The 24,578-nt window shown below is 57.3% G+C and overlaps 1 protein-coding gene across 1 annotated transcript; it reads right to left on the bottom strand.

The window, feature by feature from the left end:
- Positions 1 to 390: 390 nt before the first annotated feature.
- On the bottom strand, positions 391 to 22,855 carry MYBPC3 (myosin binding protein C3). The gene is made up of 34 exons (XM_054439604.2): positions 22,766 to 22,855; positions 21,382 to 21,648; positions 20,558 to 20,671; positions 20,040 to 20,138; positions 19,802 to 19,950; positions 18,453 to 18,570; positions 17,886 to 17,934; positions 17,680 to 17,709; positions 17,453 to 17,506; positions 16,654 to 16,674; positions 16,238 to 16,401; positions 12,466 to 12,598; positions 12,234 to 12,236; positions 11,995 to 12,119; positions 11,804 to 11,909; positions 11,552 to 11,718; positions 10,967 to 11,132; positions 10,115 to 10,221; positions 9,980 to 10,009; positions 8,640 to 8,779; positions 8,313 to 8,393; positions 7,513 to 7,672; positions 6,677 to 6,781; positions 6,378 to 6,566; positions 4,875 to 5,009; positions 4,041 to 4,208; positions 2,904 to 2,992; positions 2,539 to 2,734; positions 2,181 to 2,320; positions 1,802 to 1,961; positions 1,554 to 1,690; positions 1,061 to 1,247; positions 834 to 870; positions 391 to 699 (listed from the first exon to the last, which is right to left on the bottom strand). Exons 1-33 carry the CDS (start codon positions 22,788 to 22,790, stop codon positions 860 to 862), a joined length of 3,825 nt encoding a protein of 1,274 aa, XP_054295579.1. The 5' UTR covers positions 22,791 to 22,855; the 3' UTR covers positions 391 to 699; positions 834 to 859.
- Between the last annotated feature and the right edge of the window lie 1,723 nt (positions 22,856 to 24,578).

Genomic DNA, 24,578 nt, shown 5'->3' with positions numbered 1-24,578 from the left:
TGCCCTCACTTTGCTGTGAAGATCAATGTACCTGGGCTTTTTTTTTTTTTTTTTTTTTGAGACAGGGTCCCACTCTGTTACCCAGGCTGAAGTGCAGTGGCGTGATCTCGGCCCACCGCAAACTCTACTTCCCAGGTTCAGGTGATTCTCCTGCCTCAGCCTTCCAAATAGCTGGGATTATAGGCACGCCTCTATGCCCAGCCAATTTTTGTATTTTTAGTAGAGATGGGGTTTCACCATGTTGGCCAGGCTGGTCTCGATCTCCTGACCTCAGGTGATCCACCCGCCTCTGCCTCCCAAAGTGCTGGGATTACAGGCGTGAGCCACCGCACCTGGCCATCCCCTGTGCATTTTTATGAAAACAGGCACACTGAAATTGAGAAGAGTGAGTTCTCTGTGACTGCACTAATCTTTTATTGCCCAGTACACATTGGGAAGACATAGCAGGCCAGAAAGGCCTGTCCCCAGACATTGTTTCTTGAGGCCACCCTCCTTTTACCCCAAAGATCCAGGGGCTTCCTTCAGGAGCCCTGTGGACCAGTCTGTGCAACACCCGCTCAGGCCTGCTCGACATAACTGCCCTGCTGATCCCCCATCGCAGCACAGGAGACACACTTGTCACACACACATCCAACAGCAGGGAGGGGTTTCCCCAGCTTCCCTCTGGGCTCCTGGCACGGGGCTGGCATCCGGTTGTACCTGCAACACAGGTTATCTTATGAGTGAACGGAGGCCCCTACAGCCTCCCAGTTACTGATGGCTGCCCCAGGACCAAGGGCCAGGGCTCAGCCACTGACTTGTGCCCTGGGTGTCGGGTGGTCTGGAGTACATACCTGGCCATCCCCGGGAGCCAGCCTGGTCACTGAGGCACTGCAGAAGAGGAGGCCATGTCATTGTGTCCTCCCAGCCTTCTGGAAGCTAGTACCCATCTGGGCATGACAGGGTCCGTGCCCTTGCAGCCAGAGCAGGTGCTTGGCCCAGGACGACAGAGCAAAGCCCAGGGTCCCCACAGCTGCCTGCTCTTCCCATCTCCCAGGCCCTGGCCCCAAGGGCTCCTCACCTCGCACCTCCAGGCGGCACTCACACTGTGCCTCGCCCTGTAAGTTGGTGGCCCTGCAGACATAGATGCCCCTGTCAAAGGGGCAGGGCTTTCTAATCTCCAGAGTCAACACTCCCTGCTTGCTGAACATGCGGAAGCGGGCATCTTCTCTCAGGTCCAGGCCATTCTTGAACCAGGAAATCTTGGGCTATAAATAAGGTAAAGAGAGGGAGGGAAGCCATCCAGGCTGAGAGGGGACCTGGCAGGGACCCAGAGAGACACATCTGTGTTTCTACTCGGGGTTCCCACGAGAGTCCCTGACAATGCCCAAGGCTGGAAACAAACATGGAACCAACAGTAAGTACCATGGCCCTGCCCAGGGAGAGGAACCCGGTCCATATACCCCAAGGTGGAGAGAAAGCAGGGGAGACAGGCTGGGGAGAGGACTGCTCGACGTTGGGGCCTATGAGCCCTGCCTCCTGGTCGGCCTGGACCAGCGCCTAAAGTTCCCTACCTTGGGGCTACCCCGGACAGCACAGCAGAGCATAGTGGTGTAGCCCGCGATGACCGAGCGGTTCACCAGGGGCTGGGTGAAGCTTGGGGCCTCGGAGAAGTCCAGGGCCTTATAGTTGGGTGGCTCATAGGTGATGCCTGTTGGTGACAGGACTTGGTACCGAGAGGGCCACACCAAGCTAGACCCCCCTCCCTGTTCCCACAGTCTCCCTGCCCCAGCCCCTGGTTGGAAGCATGAGGGTACAGCACCTGGTCTGGGGATAAAGATGGGCTCCTTGGTGGTGGCCGCTCTGTCACTAGAGCCAACCATATTCTGGCTGAAGACGCGGAAGTAGTAGCCATTGCCAATGATGAGCTCTGGCACCACGCAGTGGGTGCGGCGGTAATGCTCCAAGACGGTAAACCACTCCTGGGGGCAGGGAGGGAGGGGAGGCATCTCTGGGCCAGGCCCTTCCCGATGCCGAGAGCCTCTCTGGGTGCCCTTGGCATCTCCACCCCTACTGTGGAGGGATTCAGATCAGCAGAGGGAGGGTGAAGGGTCCACGGTGAGGACAGTGAAGGGTAGCTGTGGCCTGCGTCTGCCGGGCCTAGGCAGGGTGCACGTGGGGACCCCAGACCCTGGGCTCACCATGGTCTTCTTGTCGGCTTTTTGCACTGTGTACCCCCAGAGCTCTGTGTTGCCGACATCCTGGGGTGGCTTCCACTCCAGAGCCACATTAAGACCCCAGGCATCAGTGACCCGGAGATCCTGGGGAGGACTTGGCTTGTCTGCAGGAGACAGACCCAGTTGGGTCACCACGCCTCCTGACAGCAGGGGTCACCGGCTCCAGGGACCACCCCGCCCCTGCCAGCCAGGGCCAGGCCTGCTGGGGCAGTGGACTGGAAAATGTGAGCTGTGGGTTGGGTCCCCTGGCTCGGCCCTTGGCCCCAGCAGCCCAGCCCAGGGAAGGGAAAGAAGGGGGCTCAAGGAAGCCTTGGCCACGCACCAACAACCTGCAGCACCAGCGTGGCCTTGTCCTCCATGTTCTCAATGCGCACTGTCACCTGGTAAGTGCCTGAATGCACACGGCGAGCGGCCCGGATGAACAGGATGGTGTCTGTGGGGCTGTTGCGGACGCTCACCTCCTCGCCTGCCAGGGGCTGCCCCTCTTTGGTCCAGGTCACCTGAGGCCGGGGCTTGCCCTGAGGAGAGGAAAAGCTTAACCCTGAACCTGGATCACTCCGAAGGCCGGCCGCCACCCCAGCCTCTGGTACCTCAGATCAGGCCAGCCCTGAGACATCAGTCTGCTGGATGGGAACAACACACTGTAGCCTCTCTCCCCTGGGGGACAGGGAAGGGGGCCAGTCCCACCTGGAAAGGGATGAGAAGGTTCACAGGCTCCCTGACCTTCTTCTGAATGGTCTGGCGCAGGTGCCTGGGCAGCTGAAGCCGTGGCCGTTCTGTGGGTATAGAGTAGGTAGCTAAGTGAGGGCCCGCCACAGCTCTGAGGGGCTCCACAGCTCCAACCTCCCTTGAGACAAGGCCCAGAGAGCTGCAGCTAAGAAAAAAGCTGCCTGCTGGGCCCTGCGCCTCCTTTAGCTCCTGCTGACACAGCAACTCCATCCTGCCCAAGCCCAGCTGGCTTCCCCGAGCCTCACCACACTGCTTCAAGAGGCAGGTAACAGAGAGAATAAGCAACTTGACTGAAGTCACACAGCTAGTAAGTCATAGGCCAGGGTGTAAGCCTGGACTTTGACACCCTATGCCCTGTGTTGTTTCCACCCGACTTTGCTGCCTCGTTCCAGCTTTGAGAACCAATCCTTACAAAAGATGGACCCTTTGTTGGGACAAGGAACAAAGGAATGGGAAGTGGATCCCAGAGGGACCAATCTGATGACATACACAATATTTACCTGTTGGAGCTGAGACACTCCTGGAAGAGAGCTTGGGCATTGTGGCTTTTACTTTCCCTGTTCCAGAACTAAGGGACTGACATACACCAAGAAAGCCCTTTCTGCACTTTTTTTTTTTTTTTTTTTTTTTTTGAGACATTGTCTCACTCTGTCACCCAGACTGGAGTGCAGTAGTGTGATCTCAGCTCACTGCAACTGCCACCTCCTAGGTCCAAGCGATTCTTCTGCCTCAGCCTCCCAAGTAGCTGAGGGACTACAGGCACCCACCACCACACCCGGCTAGTTTTTGTATTTTTAGTAGAGACAGGGTTTCACTATGTTGGCCAGGCTGTTCTCTAACTCCTGACCTCAAGTGATCTGCCTGCCTTGGCCTCCTAAAGTGCTGGGATTACAGGCTTGAGCCACTGTGCCTGGCCACCCTCTCTGCACTTTTTCCCTAGGCCTAGCGCATGGATGATGGCTCCAATCCCTCCTGTCTCTGCCCAGCGTTCTGGGCAGAGCATTCTGGGCCTCCCCAATTGTTCCCACCTCCACTGGACACCAAGGGCCTGGGGTGTCAATGGTGGGTCTTGTGACTGCACGAAGGGGCACTCACGCAGGATCTCCTGCACCGTCACCGGCTCCGTGGTGGTAACAGGGGCTCCGGGCCCTGCCATATTGTGTGCCCGCACTCGGAAAAGCAGCCGGGCCCCCGTGGGCAGGTCCTTCACCAGTATCGACGTGTGCTCTGTCAGCCCCTGCAGGGCAGCCACCCACTCTGAGCCTGGGGGTGGGGAGGGGGAGGCAAGGCCACAGGCTGTGTCACCACCGACACCCCATTCCCACTGCCCACTCCTCTGATAGGAATCCCCAGGATTTAAATATGGTTTTTTAAAATTTTATTTGTTTATTTATTTTTGAGATGGAGTTTCGCTCTTGTCGCCCAGGCTGGAGTGCAATGGCGTGATCTTGGCTCACCGCAACTTCTGCCTCCCGAGTTCAAGCGATTCTCCTGCCTCAGCCTCCTGAGTAGCTGGGATTACAGGCATGCACCACCACACCCGGCTAATTTTGTATTTTTAGTAGATACGGGGTTTCTCCATGTTGGTCAGGCTGGTCTCGAACTCCCGACTTCAGGTGATCTGCCCACCTCGGCCTCCCAAAGTGCTGGGATTACAGGCGTGAGTCATCACGCCTGGCCTTAAATATGTTTTTAAAATGTAGTTGCTGATTTTGCACTGCTCAAAGAAGTGTTACAGTCAGCTTTACTCTGCATTTGTTTTTCATTAGGCAAGCTTTTTTACTTCTGAAAACAGGACAGATATTTCTCTGGGTGTCCTCAACCTTCGGCAAAAGTGGGCCTAAAAAACTTGACTATAGGTGAATCTGCTCAATGGCAAGGTGAGCATGTTCTTCCTTTGGGGAGGGGGTTGGGGGCAAGGACACTCACAGCCCTCTGGGCAGTACTCCACGCTGTAGCCATCCAGGCCTCCTGCTCCCACGCGCTCTGGGGGCCGCCACTTGAGGGAGACCGTGGTGTCAGAGACGTCCTCTACTGCCAGGTGGGTGGGTTCGCTGGGGGGACCTGGGCAGAGGAGAGGTCAGAGAGGGGTCTGAGCAAGCCTGGGGAAGCTGGAGATCCATGCCCTAGACCCTGAGCTGCCCACTGGTCACATAGGGGGCACTTCCTGTTCAGCTGGCTTTTGGCCACTTTAAGGAATATTTTGTCTTTGTTACAAGACATGTCTGTAGATTGGCTTAAAAACAAACAGCAACAGCAGCCAGGCACGGTGGCTCATGCCTGTAATCCCAGCACTTTGGGAGGCCGAGGTGGGCAGATCACCTGAGGTCAGGAGTTCGAGACCAGCCTGGCCAAAATGGTGAAACTCCGTCTCTACAAAAAATACAAAAATTAGCGGGGTACGATGGTGGATGCCTGTAATCCCAGCTACTCAGAAGGCTGAGGTGGGAAAATCACTTGAACCTGGGAGGTGAAGGTTACAGTGAGCCCAGATCGCTCCAGGACTGCACTCCAGTCTGGGTGACAGAGCGAGACTCCATCTCAAAAAAAAAAAAAAACTAAAACTACAGGAAAACATGGGAATTTCCTGGCACGTATGATTAGGTGAGTTGACTTAAGAACTGAACAAACCAGGAGTCGGTCCCTAAAACGAGAGGCCTGGACCCTTCTCCCGACAGGCCCCGATTCCTGCCATCTTCCCAAGCTGTGCCCCATCCCTGGGCCCAGGGGTCCTTGGCCTGCCCTTGCCACAGACAGCTGCCCCCGGACTCACCCACCCTGGTGGGAACAGGTGTCCTCCTGAGCCCTGCCACAGCCTCAGCACCTGTTCTGCCCACTCAGACCCCATTAGACAGATGAGGAAGCTGAGGCTTCAGGGAGGGATGACTCCAGTTGGCCTCCCGGGGACCATGGAGCTGCCTCTGCCATCTCTGAGTCTTGGTCCAGGACTCTTTCCATAGACAGATGCCCCTGAGACCCCTCCACTAACCACAGCCCTTGCCCCATCCCATAGGTGAAAACCCTGGGTTGAAGGGTGTGGGGAACAGGGGACAATGAACATTTATTGAGTACCTGTTAGATGCCAGATGGCCTGCCTGGTCATCCCATATCATCCTAACAGCTCTCTGAGATAGGCAGTGTCATTATTCCCATTTTGTAGACATGGAAAGAGAGGCTTGAAACGTGAACTAGGGGTCGGCGTAGTGTGAGAGTCAGCTCCACCCCAACCAGCTGGGAGATCTCAAGCAGGTCATTTAACTGCTTGGAGCCTGTTTTCTCATCTGTAGAATGCAGCTGAGTATCCCCAGTCGAGGATGAAAGGAGACCCGTGGATGTGAGTGTCTAGCATGGCTGCCTGCAGAGCAGCTGCTATTATTGGGGGTTTTTAACTGGAGAGGGAGCGGGGGACAGGACCAGGCCAGGCAGGCTCACCGATAGGCATGAAGGGCTGGGAGGCAGGGCTGGGCCTGGACATGCCGATGGCGTTGACCGCGTAGACGCGCATCTCGTACACCACGCCCTCGATCATGCGCCGCGCTTCATGACTCAGCTCCTGAATCAGGTCGAAGTTCAGCCGCATCCACCGGTAGCTCTTCTTCTTCTTGCGCTCTAGGATGTAGCCTGGCTCGGGGGAGGTGGCAGCTCTGGTCTGGAACCCAGGCATCCCCACACCACCTTCCCTCGGATCTGTTTGGCGCCCTTGCACCTCCATCCGGTGCCCTTGCACTCACCCAGGATGGGCTGCCCACCGTCGTAGGCAGGCGGCTCCCACTGTACCGTGCAGGAGTCCTCTCCCACGTTGCTGATCTTGGGGGCCGCAGGTGCGTCTGGCACATCTGGATGGGGTGGGATGGACCCACATCAGCCCTGCCCTGCTCGGGGCCTTGAGTAACATTGCTCATCCCCTTCCCACTCCAACTAACCGCAACAGCCTGCCCCCACCACCCCCAGATCCAAAGAGATCTTTCTAGAATGCATTTCTTTCTTCTTTTCTTTCTTTTCTTTTTTTTTTTTTTTTTTAGTGATACGGAGTCTGACTGTGTTGTCCAGGCTGGATCTCAACAGGATGCATTTCTGATCATGTCGCCAGCCCTCCATCAACCCTTTAAGGCTTCTCACTGCCCATATTCACCCCTGTTCTGGCTCTGATCCTCCCAACCCCACCCAGTCCTCTCCTGACATGTTTCATTCATTCTCCACACCCAAAAGGCCCTTTCCCTCCTCCACCCCTTTGTACACAGTTTCCTCTGCCTGGGATGCCTTTCCTCACCATCTTCTCAGCCTCCTAAAGGCATCATCCCCAGGCACAGGGATGGCTCTCTGCTCAGTGCTCCCACGGCACTCTGGACATGGCTCATGTACAGCAGTGTCGCAGGAAATCTGCTGGATGCATCTGCCTCCATCTCCCCCAGAGCGGGGCTCCTTGTGGGCAGAAAAACCTGTCCCATTGCCGCTCGGCTCAGGGAGCATGCCCGTGATGTTTGCTGAGTGGCTCAATGAGCGAACGGATGGGCCTCCTTGGGGCTGCCCCTCTGTGTTCTCCAGCTTGGACCCCCGCCGGCCTCACCAATGACCTTGACTGTGAGGTTGACCTGGTCCTCGCCCACAGGGTTCTTCACCGTGACCGTGTAGACACCCTCATCTTCCTTCTCTGCCCCCTCGACCGTGAAGATGCTGCGGTCCTTGGTGGTCTCCACACGGACCCGGCCCTCGGTCTCACACAGCAGCTGGGGAGATGGAGAGTTGGGGTGAGATCCAAGTCAGACTCCAGAGGCCCTTGCAGCCTCTGCAACAGCCAGATGTCCCGGGGTCCATGCGGGGAACACAGCCTGTGGGAAGACTGCATCCACGTCAGCATCTAGTTCAAAAGCATCTCTGTGGCACCAACTGAGGGCAGGGGCTCAGGTTCTAGCTTTGTCACGGGACCTGGGGCACCTGTCCTCTCAGATGAGCTATCGTGAGGACCCCTCAAGACCCCAGCTTTCAGAAGAACCAACAGTGCCAGGCAGGAGCAAGACCTCGGCAGCTACACTGGCAGAAAAGTGTCTCAGAAACTACTCCTGAGTTGAGAGGGAGCACAAGGTCAAGGTCAAGGTCAGCTCAGGATGAAGGGAGCCAGGGAGCAGCCCAGTCATGAGGGCTTCCTGGCAACGAGAGGGTGTCCACATCCTTGTGATGGCCAACAGCACACTCCACAGAGACCCTGCCTGAGGTGTGAGGGCCCCACAGGGACCCTGCAGGGGGCAGCAACACATCCGGCCAAGTGTGGCACCTCCATGGAGACCTCACCAAGGGCTCCACACCACGTGGGTAGAAAGTGATTGATGGAAGACAAACGAGCCTCCTCCTGACCTCAGTCTCACTCACCTTCTTGTCAAACACCCACTCGTCGCTGTCACCTGTGTCCTCTGGGGCATCTGGGGCTGGCCTGGCTGGGGCCTTATTCCCCTAGGAACAGGGCAGGAGGGAAGTAGGGAGCAGAGGAGCTGACTCAGCCCCTCTGCTGCTTTTTCCACCCCCTGACCCACACTGCCCAACTTGCCTGCCCCCTGACCAGTCGAGCCTCTGCTCTCCCACAGGGTAGCCAACAGCAGGGCACGCACATGTGGGTGGGGTATGCAGCAGGTCCTAACACTTGGCTGGTTCCACACACCCATCTTACAGATGGGGAGACTGAGGAAGGAGCCACAGTACCTGCGTGATAGCCTTCTGCCAGATCACAGTGGGGGCAGGGTCCCCAGAGATAGGGACGTCCAGACGTAGCTTATTTCCAGCTACAACCACAATGGTGTCTGGTATGCGGCCCGGGCAGTCCAGGTGGATCTTGGGAGGTTCTGCAGAAGAGACAATGTAGTTCAGAGAAACGGGAGAGCCAGAAGGAGCACAGGTCACTGGGGAAGGGCTGCTCAAGAGCCTGGGCCCCTGGTTATTGGTTTTTTAGATTTGTTTTGAGGTATAGTTTACGTTCAGATCTGACCGTAGGCTGATGAGTTCTGACAGATGAATACACCCATGCAATCATTAATCCAACCAAGATCTGGAACATTCCCATCACCCCAGGACGTTGGCTGGGAGGCGTGTAATAGGTCAGGTCACCTAGCATAGCATTTTGAAAACTGGGGGAATATCAGTGTCTTGCCACACACATACAGACACACATATACACATACACACACACACACATACACATACACACACACACAGACACACATACACATACACGCACACACAGACACACATGCACACAGACACAAATACACATGCACACACACACAGACACATACACATGCACACACACACAGAGACACATATACACACACACATGCACACACACACACACATGCACGCACACACACACACATTAAAAAGGTTCCCTGGCCCAAATAAATCAGGAATCCGCCCTCAGTTAAACAAAGCTAAGCAGGCCGGGCGCGGTGGCTCACGCCTGTAATCCCAGCACTTTGGGAGGCCGAGGCAGGCAGATCATGAGGTCAGGAGATCAAAACCATCCTGGCTAACATGGTGAAACCCCATGTCTACTAAAAATACAAAAAATAATTAGCTGGCGTGGTGGCGGGCACCTATAGTCCCAGCTACTTGGGAGGCTGAGGCAGGAGAGTGGTGTGAACCTGGGAGGTGGAGCTTGCAGTGAGCCAAGATCACGCCACTGCACTCCAGCGTGGGCGACAGAGAGAGACTCCGTCTCAAAAAAAAAAAAAAAAGGAAGAAGAAGAAAAGATGTAATAATAAAAGTCACACCTGTGACAGCACTTGACAGGTCTGACACATCATGTCACCTCATTTTTATAATTATCCTATGGGGCGGCACTATCAGGGTTCCCATTTTAGAGAAGAGGAAACTGAGGCTCACAGAGATTATAATTGACCCATGGTCATGAGTGGCAAAGCTGGAGCTGGGCCTCAGGACCCCCACTTTTGACCTTTGCTCTTCCCTCTGTGAGTGGAGGGGAGGCCTGCGTGGGTGGGCTGCGGGAAAGTGAGCAGAACCAAGACTCAGGGGCCCCGAGACTTACCCTGCCTGGGTACGAAGTCAATCTTGACCTCTGCAAGAGAAGGAAGAGCAAGTAGCACGGGGGCAAAGGCAGGGCCCAGTGACAGGGGCTCCTGGCCCCACTGCCCCGACCCACCCTACCCTGGAGCAGGCTCACCCATGAAGTGGAGCTTGGCTGACAGGTTGCAGGCGAAGCCCTCGGGCACAAAGCTGTAGTCAGCCTCGTCGGCAGGTGTGACGTCGTCAATGGTCAGTTTGTGGACCCTGCAGGGGAGCACTGGCTCAGGGGACCCCACTGGGCCACACACCCCTGGCCTTGCCAGATACCCCAGCCTGGGTCCCAGGAGGCCCTCACCTCGTCCTGGCTTGTTGGTATTCTGATTTTTAAAAATGCCTTTTTTTTCTGTATTATCTAATTTTCCAGCTCTTTCATGTGCTTTCAGAGGTAGGCAGTGTAAAAGTGATTTCTACATCAAAGCATCTCCTTGGCTGGGCCCTTGGAGACTGGGCAGGGGCTGGGTCTCATTAATCTCTGTGAACTTGAGCCCAGCACAGCCAGCCCAGTTGCTCCAGGGATGAGCAAGAGGGTGGGAGAGGCAGTGAGGGTCTCTGGCCAGAGCTGGCCTCCTTGGTGGCCACCTGCCCCGCCCTGGTCACAAGCTGGGGGAGGGTGCTGGGAAGCTCTTGACCCCGTCTGTGTCTCTCCCTGCTGCCTCTTTGTCTCTGTTCCTCTGTTCTTCTCTGTCTCTGATGAACTCTCCTATGTGTGTGCCTCCCTGTGCATATCTTTCTGTCTCTATAGAACTATTTCTGTCTTTCTGTCTCTTTGTCTTTTTGGGTCTGTCTGTTTCTCCCTCTCTGTGGGTCTTTCTCAGTCTCTGTCCTGTCTCTGTGCATCTGCCTCTCTGTCCACCTGTCTTTATCTCTCTTTCTCTCTGTTTCTCCCTGTTTCTCTCTCTGTCTCCATCTCAGTCTCCACCTGTCCCATCCACCTGCCCTGCACACTCACCGCCCGATGTGGGACACCTTTATGCGGCTGTTGGGCACCAGCTCCTTCCCATTCTTCAGCCACACACCCCTCACATTCTCATCTGAGACCTCGCATTTGAACACCGCCTGGTCCTTTGCGCCCACCGTCAGGTCTGCGATGCTCTGGTACACCTCCAGTTTCTTTTCTGCAAGGCAGGGCAGAGCCATTGAGCTCGGGAGGGTGTGTGGATGTGGTGTGAATCCCTGTGGAGGGCGTGTGGGCTCATGGGCGCTGGTGCGCACGTGTCTGGGTGCATGTGGGCATGTGAAAACACGTGTGCCTGTGTGTGCCATGTTTGCCTATGATGGTGCAGTGCACATAAGGAACCTCAAGTGTCCGAGGGGTGGTGATGCTCACCAGGCCCGTCTGACCCTCTCAGTACCCTCTGGAGCGGTCACCTTAGCATCATCAAAATGAGATGAGAAGGGGGAGGTTTAGGCTGTCAAAGGCCCAAGGTCACAGAGGCCTTGAGCCCAGGTTTGCCTGCTCCCCTACAGGGCTGGGTGGGGTGAGGGCTGAGGGGCCCAAGCCCTAAAGCCTCGTGTGCCCCCCAGCCAGGCTCACCCTGCACAATGAGCTCAGCCAGCGCCTGGCCCCCGCTAGTGCGCAGTGCGTAATGCCCTGCGTCCTCCAGTGTGGCCTCGTTGATGATCAGGTGGTGTCTCCGCCCGTCCTTCTTGAACCGGTATTTGAAGGTCTCCTCCCGGGTCAGCTCCACCCCGTCCTTCAGCCTAGCCGGGTGGGTGGGTGGCAAGTGCTATGGCCTCTTCTGGGCAGATGCCCCCAACACCCATGCCCTGTGCTTCTGGAACTCACCATTTGACTTGCGCCCCCTCCTCCGATACTTCACACTCAAACTCCACCCGCTGCCCCACCATCACCAGCTGGTCCTCCAAGGGGCGCGTGATGAGCACAGGGGGCTCTGTCCAGGCAGGGTGAACATGAGGGTTGTCTCCCCTGAGGCCATCTCCTCCCCAGGTTCCCACGTCCTCAGGTCCCAGGCTCACCTTTCACAAAGAGCTCAGTGCTACACTTCTCACCACCCACCATGCACTGGTAGGCTGCGTCGTCCGCCAGTGAGCACTGACTGATGGTCAGGGTACGCTTGGCACCGATGGACTCAAAGATGTACCTGGGTGGGGGCCGCAGGGAAGTGGCAGGAAAGCTGCGGACACACCTCCGGGCCCAGCGCGCACCATGATAACCCCTGTGCCCCCCACCCCAAGCCATCCAGAGGGGAACTTACTTGCTGTAGAACAGAAGGGGCCGTTGAAGTGTTCCCGACGGGAGGAAGTGAGCCCGAGACAAAAGGAGAGAGGGAGAGGGACCGGCAGGAGCAAAAGGATGGGAAATTAGGCCCAGAGAGATGGGGCTGAGAGCCACAGAGAGCCAGAGATACGCGTGTGGAGAGGGGCAGGAGGCAAGGCTGTGGGGGTCCCTACCTCCACCCGAGCCCCCCTCCCCACCCCAGGCCGCACCTGCCGCTCATCTGGATCTCCTGGCCATTCTTGAACCATTTGACCTCAGCATCATGGTCAGCCAGTTCCACGGTCAGCCGGATCTTGTGGCCTTTGCTCACCTGGTAGGCCGGCTCCAGCTTCTTCTGAAAGGCTGAGCACCACCCCTCAGCCCCAGCCACCCCACCGCCCGCACCCTGCTCCCCCAGGCCAAGCTACTGTGGCTGTGGCTGGGGCCCAGGTCCTCCCCCAATCCCCTCTGTGCCACCCTGCTTCCACTTCTCTTTCTGTGTCTCTATTTCTTTTTGTTTTGTTTGTTTGTTTGTTTTTTGAGACAGGGTCTTGCTCTGTCGGCCAGGCTGGAGTGCAATGGCGCCATCTCGGCTCACTGCAACCTCTGCCTCCCAGGTTCAAGTGATTCTCCTGCCTTGGCCTCCCGAATAGCTGGGATTACAGGCATGTGCCACCACGCCCAGCTAATTTTTGCATTTTTACTAGAGATGGGGTTTTACCATGTTGGCCAGGCTGGTCTTGAAATCCTGACCTCAGGTGATCCGCCCGCCTCAGCCTCCCAAAGTGCTGGGATTACAGGCGTGGTGTCTTCATTTCTTTATCTGTGTCTATGTGTCTACCCACCTCCTTGTCTCTCACCTCCTTGTCTCTGTCTCTCTGACCTTGTCCTTCTGTCTTCCTTGGGGTCCTCTCCACCTGCTCAGCTCAGGGATTGGGTTAGGGGCTTCCAGAAAGACAGAAGCTTGTCAGGAGAACTGGGGCTGGGACAGCTGTGCCTTCTCTTCTCTCAGCAACCCCTGAGTTGTGTACTCTTCCCAGGTGCTCCCACCTAGCGGCCCTCTGTGCCCAGCGCTCTCACTCCCATCTCAGCCCCCGGGGCCAGTGCGGTGGTCCCCATGCTGCTGCAGTGGGGGAAACAGGGCTCAGAGAGGTGACTGGCCCAATGCCAACAGCCCAGCAGGTGTGTGGCAGAACTGGGTCTTGAGCCCAGCCCTGCTCCACGACAATGCCTCCTCTTGCGGCCGTGTTTGTAAAAGCCCATGTTGCTACTACTGAGCCCAGGGAGGAAGTGGGGGCTCCATCCACCGAGCAGAGAAGGACCCCTGAGTCCTCAAATACTCTGGCAGGGCCTGGAGTCAGCTGCGGAGGGGCAGAGATCTACTGCTGGGTGCTCTGTGACCTTGCGCTAGTTCCTTAAACCCTCTGTGCCTCGATTTCCTCCTTAGTAACATGGAAATGGTAATAGTCCTTCCATCATAGTGTTGTTTCGAGAATTAAATGAGATAATTACATAAAGCACCTAGTGCCTGGCTTAGGAAGGAACTCACTCACTCTTTTTTTTTTTGAGATGGAGTCTCATTCTGTCACCCAGGTTGGGGTGCAATGGCACAATCCCGGCTCACTGCAACCTCTGCCTCCCGGGTTCAAGCGATTCTCCTGCCTCAGCCTCTGGAGTAGTTGGGATTACAGGTGCCTGCCACCATGCCCAGCTAATTTTGTATTTTTAGTAGAGACGGGGTTTCACCATGTTGGTCAGGCTGGTCTTGAACGCCTAACCTCAGGTGATCCACCCGCCTCGGCCTCCCAAAGTGCTGGGATTACAGGCGTAAGCCACCGCACCCGGCCAGCAATTTGCTCTTTTTACTATTGTTGCTATTCCTGGAAGACACCCCTACCCTCGGAGGTCCCCGTCTGCCTTGCCAGCCTCCATCTTTTCTTCCTCGGGCACCTACAGTCCTTTGCTTGGTGCCCTCTGGGCTCAGCAGTTCAGGAGTTAACCCAGAGGAACATTGGTGGCATTCAGGGGATCCCTGGCTTAAATGGGGCCACAATGCCGGTAAGGGCCAGGCCACCTAGCGATGGGGTGATGGGAAACCCAGTGAGGCTGAGACAACAGGAAGGCAGGGCAGAGGGACAAGGGGCCTGAGGGAGGTCAGCAGGGAGGGACTAACCAGCTCCTCTCCCTGTCCCCACGATCGTGTGTGTTTTGTGTGTGTGCTTTGGGAGGGGCTTGTCTCCCATATCCTGCATGGAAACTGACCCCTCCATTCAGTCGGTGTTTATAGAGCGCTCGAGGTGTGTGCCAGGCCCTGTGCTAGACTCAGACACGGTGGAGAGCAGGCATGTGAGACCTCTGCTTTCCCGGCTCACACCCGCACTTGTTAACCCCTCAATGGAGAAGGGCTATCCTGGGCTCTCCTCTTTCCACCTGCCTGGGGGTGAGGGTAGCTAACCCAAGCCCTCCTGCTTTGTTTGCCTGAGAGAAAGATTAGCCAGGCTCTTCTCTTTGCCTGTGTGTGGCTCTCCAGGCTTAGCGGGCCTCTTTCCTTTTCTTTTGGGTGTGGAGAGGGTTAACCGGGCTTCATTTCTTTTCAGAAGAGGGTAGAGAAAGAAAGGGTAACCTGATTTTTCCTTGGTGAGGAGGGTTAACCTGAGCTCTGTCCTTTTCCTTGTGGCTGTCCTGGTCTGACTTCTGCTCTTCTCTTCTATCTCTGTGGTAAGGGGCTAACCTGGGCATTCTTGGCTTTTTCTACACAAGGAGGGGTTAACCTGGGCTCTTCTTTCCTGAGTCTCTGTGCTAAGCTGGACTCCGCTCTTTCCATGTATGTGGACGAGGTGGGGGGCTAACCTGTGCCCTCTCCTCTCCCCTGTGGGGAAGGGCTGGCCTGTGCCCTCTCCTCTCCCCTGTGGGGAAGGGCTGGCCTGTGCCCTCTCCTCTCCTGTAGGGACGGGCTGGCCTGTGCCCTCTCCTCTCCCCTGTGGGGAAGGGCTAGCCTGTGCCCTCTCCTCTCCCGTGTAGGGAAGGGCTAGCCTGTGCCCTCTCCTCTCCTGTGTAGGGAAGGGCTAACCTGTGTCCTCTCCTCTCCTGTGTAGGGAAGGGCTGGCCCGTGCCCTCTCCTCTCCCGTGTAGGGAAGGGCTAACCTGTGCCCTCTCCTCTCCCCTGTGGGGAAGGCCTGGCCTGTGCCCTCTCCTCTCCCATGTAGGGAAGGGCTGTCCTGTGCCCTCTCCTCTCCCATGTAGGGAAGGGCTAGCCTGTGCCCTCTCCTCTCCCGTGTAGGGAAGGGCTAGCCTGTGCCCTCTCCTCTCTCCTCTCCCCTCTGAGGAAGGGCTGGCCTGTGCCCTCTCCTCTCCTGTAGGGAAGGGCTGGCCTGTGCCCTCTCCTCTCCTGTAGGGAAGGGCTGGCCTGTGCCCTCTCCTCTCCTGTGTAGGGAAGGGCTAACCTGTGCCCTCTCCTCTCTCCTCTCCTGTGTAGGGAAGGGCTGGCCTGTGCCCTCTCCTCTCCCCTGTGGGGAAGGGCTAGCCTGTGCCCTCTCCTCTCCCGTGTAGGGAAGGGCTAGCCTGTGCCCTCTCCTCTCCCCTGTGGGGAAGGGCTAACCTGTGCCCTCTCCTCTCCCGTGTAGGGAAGGGCTGGCCTGTGCCCTCTCCTCTCCTGTAGGGAAGGGCTGGCCTATGCCCTCTCCTCTCCCGTGTAGGGAAGGGCTAACCTGTGCCCTCTCCTCTCCCGTGTAGGGAAGGGCTAACCTGTGTCCTCTCCTCTCCTGTGTAGGGAAGGGCTAGCCTGTGCCCTCTCCTCTCCTGTAGGGAAGGGCTAGCCTGTGCCCTCTCCTCTCCTGTAGGGAAGGGCTGGCCTGTGCCCTCTCCTCTCCTGTGTAGGGAAGGGCTAGCCTGTGCCCTATCCTCTCCTGTAGGGAAGGGCTGGCCTGTGCCCTCTCCTCTCCTGTAGGGAAGGGCTGGCCTGTGCCCTCTCCTCTCTCCTCTCCCCTCTGAGGAAGGGCTAACCTGTGCTCTTCTTCTCATCGCGCCTCATGCCCTTGAGCCTCTTCAGCATGCCGCGCAGGTCGGTGACGCCGTACTGGAAGGCGATGCGCTCGTACTCAGATGGGGGTGCCTGCCGTAGGATCTCCCACACGTCCTCCTCTGCTGGTGCCTCCAGCTTTGTGTCCCTGTGTCCCGCAGTCCAGGCTGTGGCCAGGGGCAAGACTGCAGCCCCCTGGGCGGGGCTTCCCGGGCCCAGGACCAAGGAGCTGTAGCCACCCCTGTCCCTCTGCCCCTTCCCTTCTGGTGGGGCAGCTGGAGCTGATCTGGGTCCCAGGCCAGGACTGGGGGCCAAGGGAGCTTAAGGGGGGCTGGGGATCTGGAGGGGCTCCTGGCAGAATTAGGGGTGATGAGGGTGTTGTGCTATGTCGGGCACTCACCTCGGGGTCCGGAAACTGCTGCTCCAGGGGTGGTGGTGGGAGAAAGGATAGGTGACACATGAGAGGTGTGGCCACCTTCCCTCAAAGACCTGGACCCCACCCATGGGCCTTTACTTCCTCCATATTTTCCACTCTCGCACTCCCTGTGTTGTGGGGCACCCATGCTGCTCCAGAGGCTCTGGCAGGACCTCCTGTGCGCATTACTTTTTCTTATCCCTCCTAAGCTCTGACAGATAGGTGGGTGGCAGGAGAAGCCCAAGGCACAGAGACTCACCTCTGTCCGTGGGGAGCCGCACCCTGCTCTGAGTCTCTCACCACAGCCTCTCAGAGAGGGGACGGGAATCCCCTCTGCACCCACCAGTGCCCTGCCACCCCCAAACACCCAGACCCCAATTCTTACTCTCTGGGCCACAGCAGCAGCAGCCATAATGGAGGCGCCGGGGGAGAGGGAGAGAGAGGGCAGAGAGAACATAAGTCAGTTGGGCCGACCTGGTAGACCCTGCAGCTCTGGGGACCCTCTCTGTGTTGCTTCTGGATCCCCGGAGTTTATGGAGGGAGCTTTTGCAGCCTCAAGTGTGGAGTGGCCGTGGGGGACACTGTGAGGATGACTGTTGACGGGACATAATGTCTGCAGAGCCCTTTAACTCCTTCCACACCGGGATCATCCCCTCGACAGACAAGGAAACCAGCTCAGAGAGGTGCATTGTTGTGCTCAGGGTCACACAGCTGGCAAACCACACTGCTGGGATTTGGAGCCAGGCCTCACCAGCTGCCCCGGGAACTGCCACCCAGGACTCACCTCTTTTTCAGCAGTGAGCTGAAGTCCAGAATCCCAGTGTCCTCGTGGCTGGCACTATGGAGAGGGACCCCCAGTGAGGCTGCAGTGAGGGACTGGAAGGGGATTAGGAGCAGGATGGGAGTGGAGTGGGGAGGGAGAAAGGGACGCTAGCCAGATTGGGCTCCCACCCATCTCAGACCCCTGGGAGTCTGTGGATGGTGCAGGTAGGGGGCCTGGGGCAGGGGTACCTGATCCGCCGACCACCTCCAGCCAGGCTCCTGTGGGAGTTAGACTCAGTATCCTCACCTGCCTGGGAAGCTTGCTCTCCCCTGCAGCCCCCACTGACTTCAGCTCCGCTCTGCAAATCATCCCCAGCCCTGACCCCCAGTCCAGACCCTGAAGGGCCTCAGACTCCCACACTGGCCTCCCCCAGGCCCTGAGGACGGCCACTCACGTGCGGCGGAAGGCTGATAGGAGGTCCAGGTCTCCGGTGCCCATGGCCTCTGGATTCAAAGGGTAGAGAGATGGGGGAAGGGGCTTCAGAGGGGGCCGCTTGAGAAGCCCTGCCCTGGGGGCGGCCTCTGAGTATTCACAGACTTGCCCATTCATGACCCCATGAGGCTGGGCATCTGCCCCAGGATCTCACCTTCCCAGCCTTTCCCAGGGTCAAGGTACCAGGGAGACGGGACGGTTTATTTTCCCCAATTCCCACCCATCTCTCAACTCACCTTCACCCATCACCCAAACATTCAGACAGTGCCAGGCCGTGGGCCAGGAGCCGTGACACCAAGATGATAAAACGGAGTCCCACCCAGATGAGACCCAGACTCAGCCCTACGCCCCCACGCCTACGCTGCAAGCCTTGGGGTTTCTCTCACAGCCTGTGTGTGCAGCGCTGGGCACGTGGCCAGCACTCGGGTCTGGATGGGACGAGGCATCCTCCTTAATGTTGGGAAAAGGAGGCAGGGGACCAGGACCCACGGGGAGCCCGAGCCCAGGACAGACACCAGGGCCCCCTCACCATGGACAGTGAGATTGAAGTTGGAGCAGTCAAATTTGTCCTTGGTGGACACCTCACAGCGGTAGCCGCCAGTGAAGGCAGGCTGGGCGTCGGTGATGTGCAGCTCGAACAGATAGACCTGTGTGCATGGAGGGACGGGGGGGTCAGGGGACACCAGGGGCTGGGAGACAAGGCTCCGCACCCTTAAAGGAGACTGGAAATGGCTGGGCACGGTGGCTCACGCCTGTAATCCCAGCACTTTGGAAGGCTGAGGTGGGCAGATCACATAAGACCAGGAGCTCCAGACCAGCCCGGCCAACGTGGTGAAATTCCGTCTCTACTAAAAATAACAAAAATTAGCCAAGTATGGTGGTGCACACCTCTAGTTTCAGCTACTCGGGAGGCTGAGGTGGGAGAATCTCTTGAACCCAGGAGGTGGAGGTTGCAGTGAGCCAAGATTGAACCATTGCACTCCAGCCTGAGCGACAGAGTGAGACCATGTCTCAAATAATACATATATATTTTTAAAGGAGGCTGGGAGTGACAAATGCTCATCAACCTTCTCACCCTCAGGGTTTAGTTAACCCATACAGAGTTTTTGTATAGAGAAAGGGGACTATCTCGAAACCCATGACTGCCATCTGCTGGCACATGGTTGTGGTGAAATACAGGCTTTTGTGCAATGCACAGCCCCTCACAGCGGAACATGTTGGCCTCTCTTGCTAGAGGCCCCCTTGCCTAGCCCAGGACTGGGGAAGGTTGGGAAAAGCAGAGGCTTGGAGCGAACAAACAAGGGGACTTAAGTCTTAAGGTTCTGGTGGGCAGGGCGGAAAAAAACAAAACACAAAAAACCAAGGCTTAAGGTTCTAGGCCTGTGTCTAAGTGACCTTGGAGCAGCCACTTAACCTCTCAAGCTTTGGTTTCCGTGTCTGTATAATGAGGAATTGTTCTGGTTAATCCCTGAGGGTCCCTTGAGCCCTTAGCCCTGATACTCACCCATCCAGGGGCTTTACAACCCCACTAGCTGATGCCCTCGTGCTTCACAGTGTCCTCCAGACTTCCTGACCACGCTGGGCACCCCCCGACCCTGGGCCAAACCTTATTAGGTGCCCCCTTGAGGCGATCATGTCCACCAAGTCTCCCAGGTCCCCGACAGTGCTCCCATGAGCCTCATTGCGCTCCCTGGCCCCCAGGCCTCCGGGATCTCCCTGTGGGCCCCTGGCCCCTCCACCCGCCTCCCAGATTCCCCACACCCCTTCCTTGCAGCTCGTGTGTGCCTCTGGGTCTCATGGTGCCCTCTGTGTGCCTTGTGCCTTCCAGGGCTCTCCATGTCCCCTCTCCCCGTGTCTCCACGACCCTGGCGGACCCACCTTGCTGGCGCGGTCGTAGCTGTCGTGCAGCTGCAGGTGCTGGCCCACCTTGCTGCTCAGGTCCACCCATTTGCCCTTGAACCACTTGACCACAGGCGGCTTCAGGAGGCTGGCACCGGCCACACGGGCTGAGAAGGTGATGCTGCCACCTGCAAAGGCAGGGCGACAGGCCCGGCTTGGGGAGTGTCCTGCTGCCCCCCTTCCCACCCCAATGCTGGGCACAGCAGCTCACACTCACCCACGGTCACCTCGCCATCCTGTGGCCGCATCACGAAGAGGCCAATGGGGTCATCAGGGGCTCCAGGGGTAGGGCCATTGAGAGCTGCTGAGCTTGACCCTGCGAGCAAAGGCTTTTTCTGTTTGTTTGTTTTTTGTTTTTTTGGTGTTTTTTTATTTTGAGACGGAGTCTCGCTCTGTTGCCCAGGCTGGAGTGCAGAGGCGTGATCTCGGCTCACTGCAAGCTCCGCCTCCCGGGTTCACACCATTCTCCTGCCTCAGCCTCCCAAGCAGCTGGGACTACAGGCGCCCGCCACCACGCCCGGCTAATTTTTTTGTATTTTTAGTAGAGACGGGGTTTCACCATGTTAGCCAGGATGGTCTCAATCTCCTGACCTCATAATCCGCCTGCCTCGGCCTCCCAAAGTACTGGGGATTATAGGCCTGAGCCACCGCACCTGGCCAAGCAAAGGCTTTTGAGACCTGCCTTGGATACCCCCTACCCACGGATCCTGCCCCTCCCTGCCCAGCCCCTCTCACCTTTGGGACTTGGGGCACTTTCTCCCAGCTCAGTGGCTGGGGCCGGGGCTTCTCCAGGGGCTCCAGTGGCCTCAGCAGGGGCAGGGGCAGGGGCCAGCATGGGCTCTGCCTTCTCTGGAGGGGATCAGACGGGAGTCGTGGTGCAGCCACTAACCAGAGACCCCTCCACCCTCTCTCTCCTGAGCTCTGGAGGGGATCAGACGGGAGTCATGGTGCAGCCACTAACCAGAGACCCCTCCACCCTCTCTCTCCTGAGCATCGGACCCATGAGCCCGCTGTGGACGAGGAAAGTCTGCCACGGCTGTCCTCCCACTGCCTGGGCCCCTCAGAGGCAGCTCATGCTGAGCTGGAGAGCCAGCCTGCCTCTCACATTCTCTTCGCTGTCCCAGGCCATCAGTTCCCACGTCCTCTGCACCTGCCCTGAACAGCTCCAGGTCCATCCCTGCTCTGCCCCAGCCTTAGAGCAGCCCCTCAGACTGGGCTGCACTCCCCTCATCCACAGCTCCTGGGGCTTCCTGGCCAGCACACAAGGTGCCCTCTGTGCGGGGTCATCTCCCCAGGGAGGTCTGCCGGGTGAGAGTGGGGTTGTGTCTTGTTCATCTCTCCCACCTACCCCATGGCTGGAACAGGCCAGGATGGCACATGCGGGTACTCAGAGAGGTCATGTGCAGAAAAGGGGGAAAGGGCGTTCCTGGCGGGGGGCACAGCCACAGCAAAGGCAAGAAAGTGTGAAAGCACCTCCTGTTCCCTGGATGGATGGAGAGTCGCTGGGCTGCCCCTCCCCCAGGAGCCCAAACCTCAGGGAAGGCTGACCAGGATCTTACCTGCCTCTATGACCTTGAGGTCGAACTTGACCTTGGAGGAGCCAGCAATGACTGCGTAGGATCCCTGGTCGGCAGGGCCCACTTCCCGCACTGTCAGCGTATGCCGTGTGCCCTCTGTGGCCAGGCCGTACTTGTTGCTGGCGCTGATGTCACTGCCTCCACGCTGCCAGCGCACCTTCACTCCTGCCCGCTCTGTCTCGGCCTCGAACACGGCAGGGCTGCCTGCGGCCACTTCCACTGACCGTGGCTTCTTGCTAAAAGCTGAGACTGAAGGGCCAGGTGGAGGCTACAGCGGCCCCTGGTTGAAGCGTGCACCCCACCCCTGCAGCCCTTCTCAGTAAATACTGTGCTAGCACTTTCTATGCATCCCCTCGTGTAATACTCTACCAGTTCTCTGAGGTAGTTGCAGTTATTCTGTTCATTTCTCAGAGGAAGACACTGAGGCTCAGAGAAGCTAAGCGGCTCCTCTGAGGTCACACAGCTAGTAGTCGGGAGAGCCAGGGCTGTGGTCCTGACCTCCACACAAGACTTTTGCTGCATATGTCCACTTTCCCTGCTTGGAGACACCCGTGATGAACCCAGCTCCCTTTCCCCCAACCATCTGGGGCCCTTGGCAGGGGGCGGGGAAGTCTGCCTACTTGGAATGTGGCCAAATTTGTCCTTCAAGGACCTCTGGCTGAGAATCAGCAACTGAGATAAAGCTGGCCTGGGAGGGCGCTGGGGGATGGGGACCTGGATCTCTGCCTTGGACAACCTTGGTAAGGGCACGGCCCAGGCCCAGGTCTCTGGGCTGTGATTTTCCCTGCCCTTGGCCTGGGTTCAGGGGCTCCTGACTGTCCTCTCTCAGAGAAGAGGGGCTGTGTCACCCTCAACATGGGGGCCACACCGTACAGGCTCACGAAGCAGATAATGTCACAGCCAGGAGGAACCAACCCAACGCCACCTCCACCCCCGGCGCCCCAGGTTGGGAGACTGAGACCCAGAGTAGATAGAGACTGGTCTGAAGGCATACTGTGAGCCTGGCTCAGCTCCACGCTAAACGTGGGCCCTGTCCACGGGGAACCTTGCTGCGGAAGGTGAAGGCAATGGGACAGGGAAGGGGTCCCTTTGCATTCTCAGAATGGGTTGACCCCGGGTGCTTCCTGTCTTGGCTGTGTCCCCTCTCTGCGTCCCTGACTTTGGGTTTACCTTCACCTCTCATCAGAGGGATGGGAAAAAGAAACTGAGAATCAAAAAAGGACCCTGGAGGACTGGCTGCCCCTGTCCTGGGGCTCAGAGGCCACGTCCTCATCAACCCCCTCAAGAACTCCCTCCTAGCCCTGCTCCCCAATTGTAGACACCCCCCTGCTCCCACACTTAGACCCAACCCCAGTCCTAAAGCTACCTGGCTTCTTCCCCGGCTCAGGCATCCTGAGAGACGTCACACCAGGCACGAAGCAGGCACAGGTCACCCAAAGAGGGACTGAGTGGGGTCCTGTTCTTCCCACTATATATGGGGACCTCCCCCCTCCCCAGGCTCTGCTTATCTGCCTCCTGTCCAGCCACCTGCTAAATATAGATGAATTCCAGAGAGCTGAGGTCTCTCCAGGGAGAAGGTAGGGCCACATTGTCCCTGGCTGGCTCCTCTCCCTTCCCCCTCACGCCCCGCAGCACAATTCTGCCTCCCCAACCCTTGGCAAGCCTCAGGGGTACCCCAAGCCCCGTGTGTGTCCCTCTTACAGCAAATTGTACGGTGGGAGCATGCTGGGCCCATAACCCTAAGGCTAACGGGTCAGGAGCATCCTCGCGGGCAGTTCAGGCAGTGGTCATGTCCACAGACCCTGGGGCCAGGGTGTCTCTGAGTCCTGGCACTGCCATCTCTTTAATCTCAAAGCACCTGGTTTCCTCATCTATAAAGCGGGGCGGGTGAAAGCAGCACCCACTGCACAGTATTGTCACACGTATGAAGTGGGTTTATAATTTTAAAAATGTTAGGCTGGGTGTGGTGGCTCATCTGTAATCCCAGCACTTTGGGAGGCCGACGTAAGCAGATTATTTGAGGCCAGGAGGTCGAGACCACCCTGGGCAACATGGCAAAACCCCATCTCTACTAAAAAAAATAAAAAATAAAATAAATACACACACACACACAAATTAGCCAGGTGTGGTGGTGTGGACCTGTAGTACCAGCTACCCAGGAGGCTGAGGTGGGAGGATTGCTTGAGTCCAAGGAGTTCGGGGCTGCAGTGAGCCAAAATCGCACCACTGCACTGCAGCCTGGGTGACAGAGTGATACTAATAATAAAAATATTATTTGTATTATCTCAAAGAATAATAATAAAAAAATAAAAATGGGCTGGGCGAAATGGCTCACACCTGTAATCCCAGCACTTTGGGAGGCTGAGGCGGGCAGATCACTTGAGCTCAGGAGTTCGAGACCAGCCTGGGCAACATGATGAAACCCCATCTGTACAAAAAATACAAAAATCAGTCAGGCATGTGGCGCACACCTGTAGTCCCAGATGCTTGGGAGGCTGAGGCAGGAGAATCACTTGAGCCCGGGGAGGTCAGGGCTGCATGCAGTGAGCCGTGTTTGTGCCACTGCACTCCAGCCTGGGCAACAAAGTAAGACTCTGTCTCAAAAAAATAAATAAAAATAGAAGATGAAGACACAACACCATTTTGCCTTCTCTTCTGGCCCTGCAGTAGGACTAGGGAGCTGCAGGGTTGGGCTGCAGTGAGCCCTCTGGGGTTGAGGAGGTGTGGAGGGGTATTTTTCCCTACGATAATGGCCCCAGAATCTGGATTCCCTGAGGTCTTTGACAGCGTTGGGAAGTCCCTCACTCCCAGGCTGTCTACTGCCACTACTTGCTACCGTCTGAAGGAAAACACAGGACTTACAGGCTTCTCTGCTCAGCTTGGTCTGTTTCTCCCCTGCTGTGGCTAGCAGCTAGAAAGCAAACAGAACCTGGGGGTCCCACCAGGGATTCACTTGGGTCTAAAGTCCTGCTAGCCATGCAGCTCATGAGAACGCTTTGCGGCCCACAGGAGCTTTGGGGCTTAATTCCTGTCCTCGGAATGCTGAAGAGTATCCTCTTCCAGATAAGCAAAGCCTCCCACTCCATGTTGACGTGTCGGGACAGACCTGGAGTGTGATCCAACTTGGCCACTCAGCAGCTGTGACCTTGGGGAAATAATTTGACCTCTACAAGCCTCAG

Source organism: Pongo pygmaeus, chromosome 9 (genome assembly GCF_028885625.2).
Source record: "Pongo pygmaeus isolate AG05252 chromosome 9, NHGRI_mPonPyg2-v2.0_pri, whole genome shotgun sequence".
NCBI lineage: Eukaryota > Metazoa > Chordata > Mammalia > Primates > Hominidae > Pongo > Pongo pygmaeus.
The sequence above is the reverse complement of the archived record's forward strand: the minus strand, read 5'-3'. Positions and strand labels throughout refer to the sequence as shown.

What these genes read in the sequence shown, in the direction of transcription:
- MYBPC3 (XM_054439604.2), bottom strand. Translation starts at nt 22,790, where the DNA reads ATGCCTGAGCCGGGGAAGAAGCCAG. An exon ending in GGAGGTGGTCGGCGGATCAG is followed by an intron (nt 17,507 to 17,679) that starts GTACCCCTGCCC and finishes CCCTCTCCATAG; the next exon opens with TGCCAGCCACGAGGACACTG. An exon ending in GGCTGAGCTCATTGTGCAGG is followed by an intron (nt 11,133 to 11,551) that starts GTGAGCCTGGCT and finishes CCTGCCTTGCAG; the next exon opens with AAAAGAAACTGGAGGTGTAC.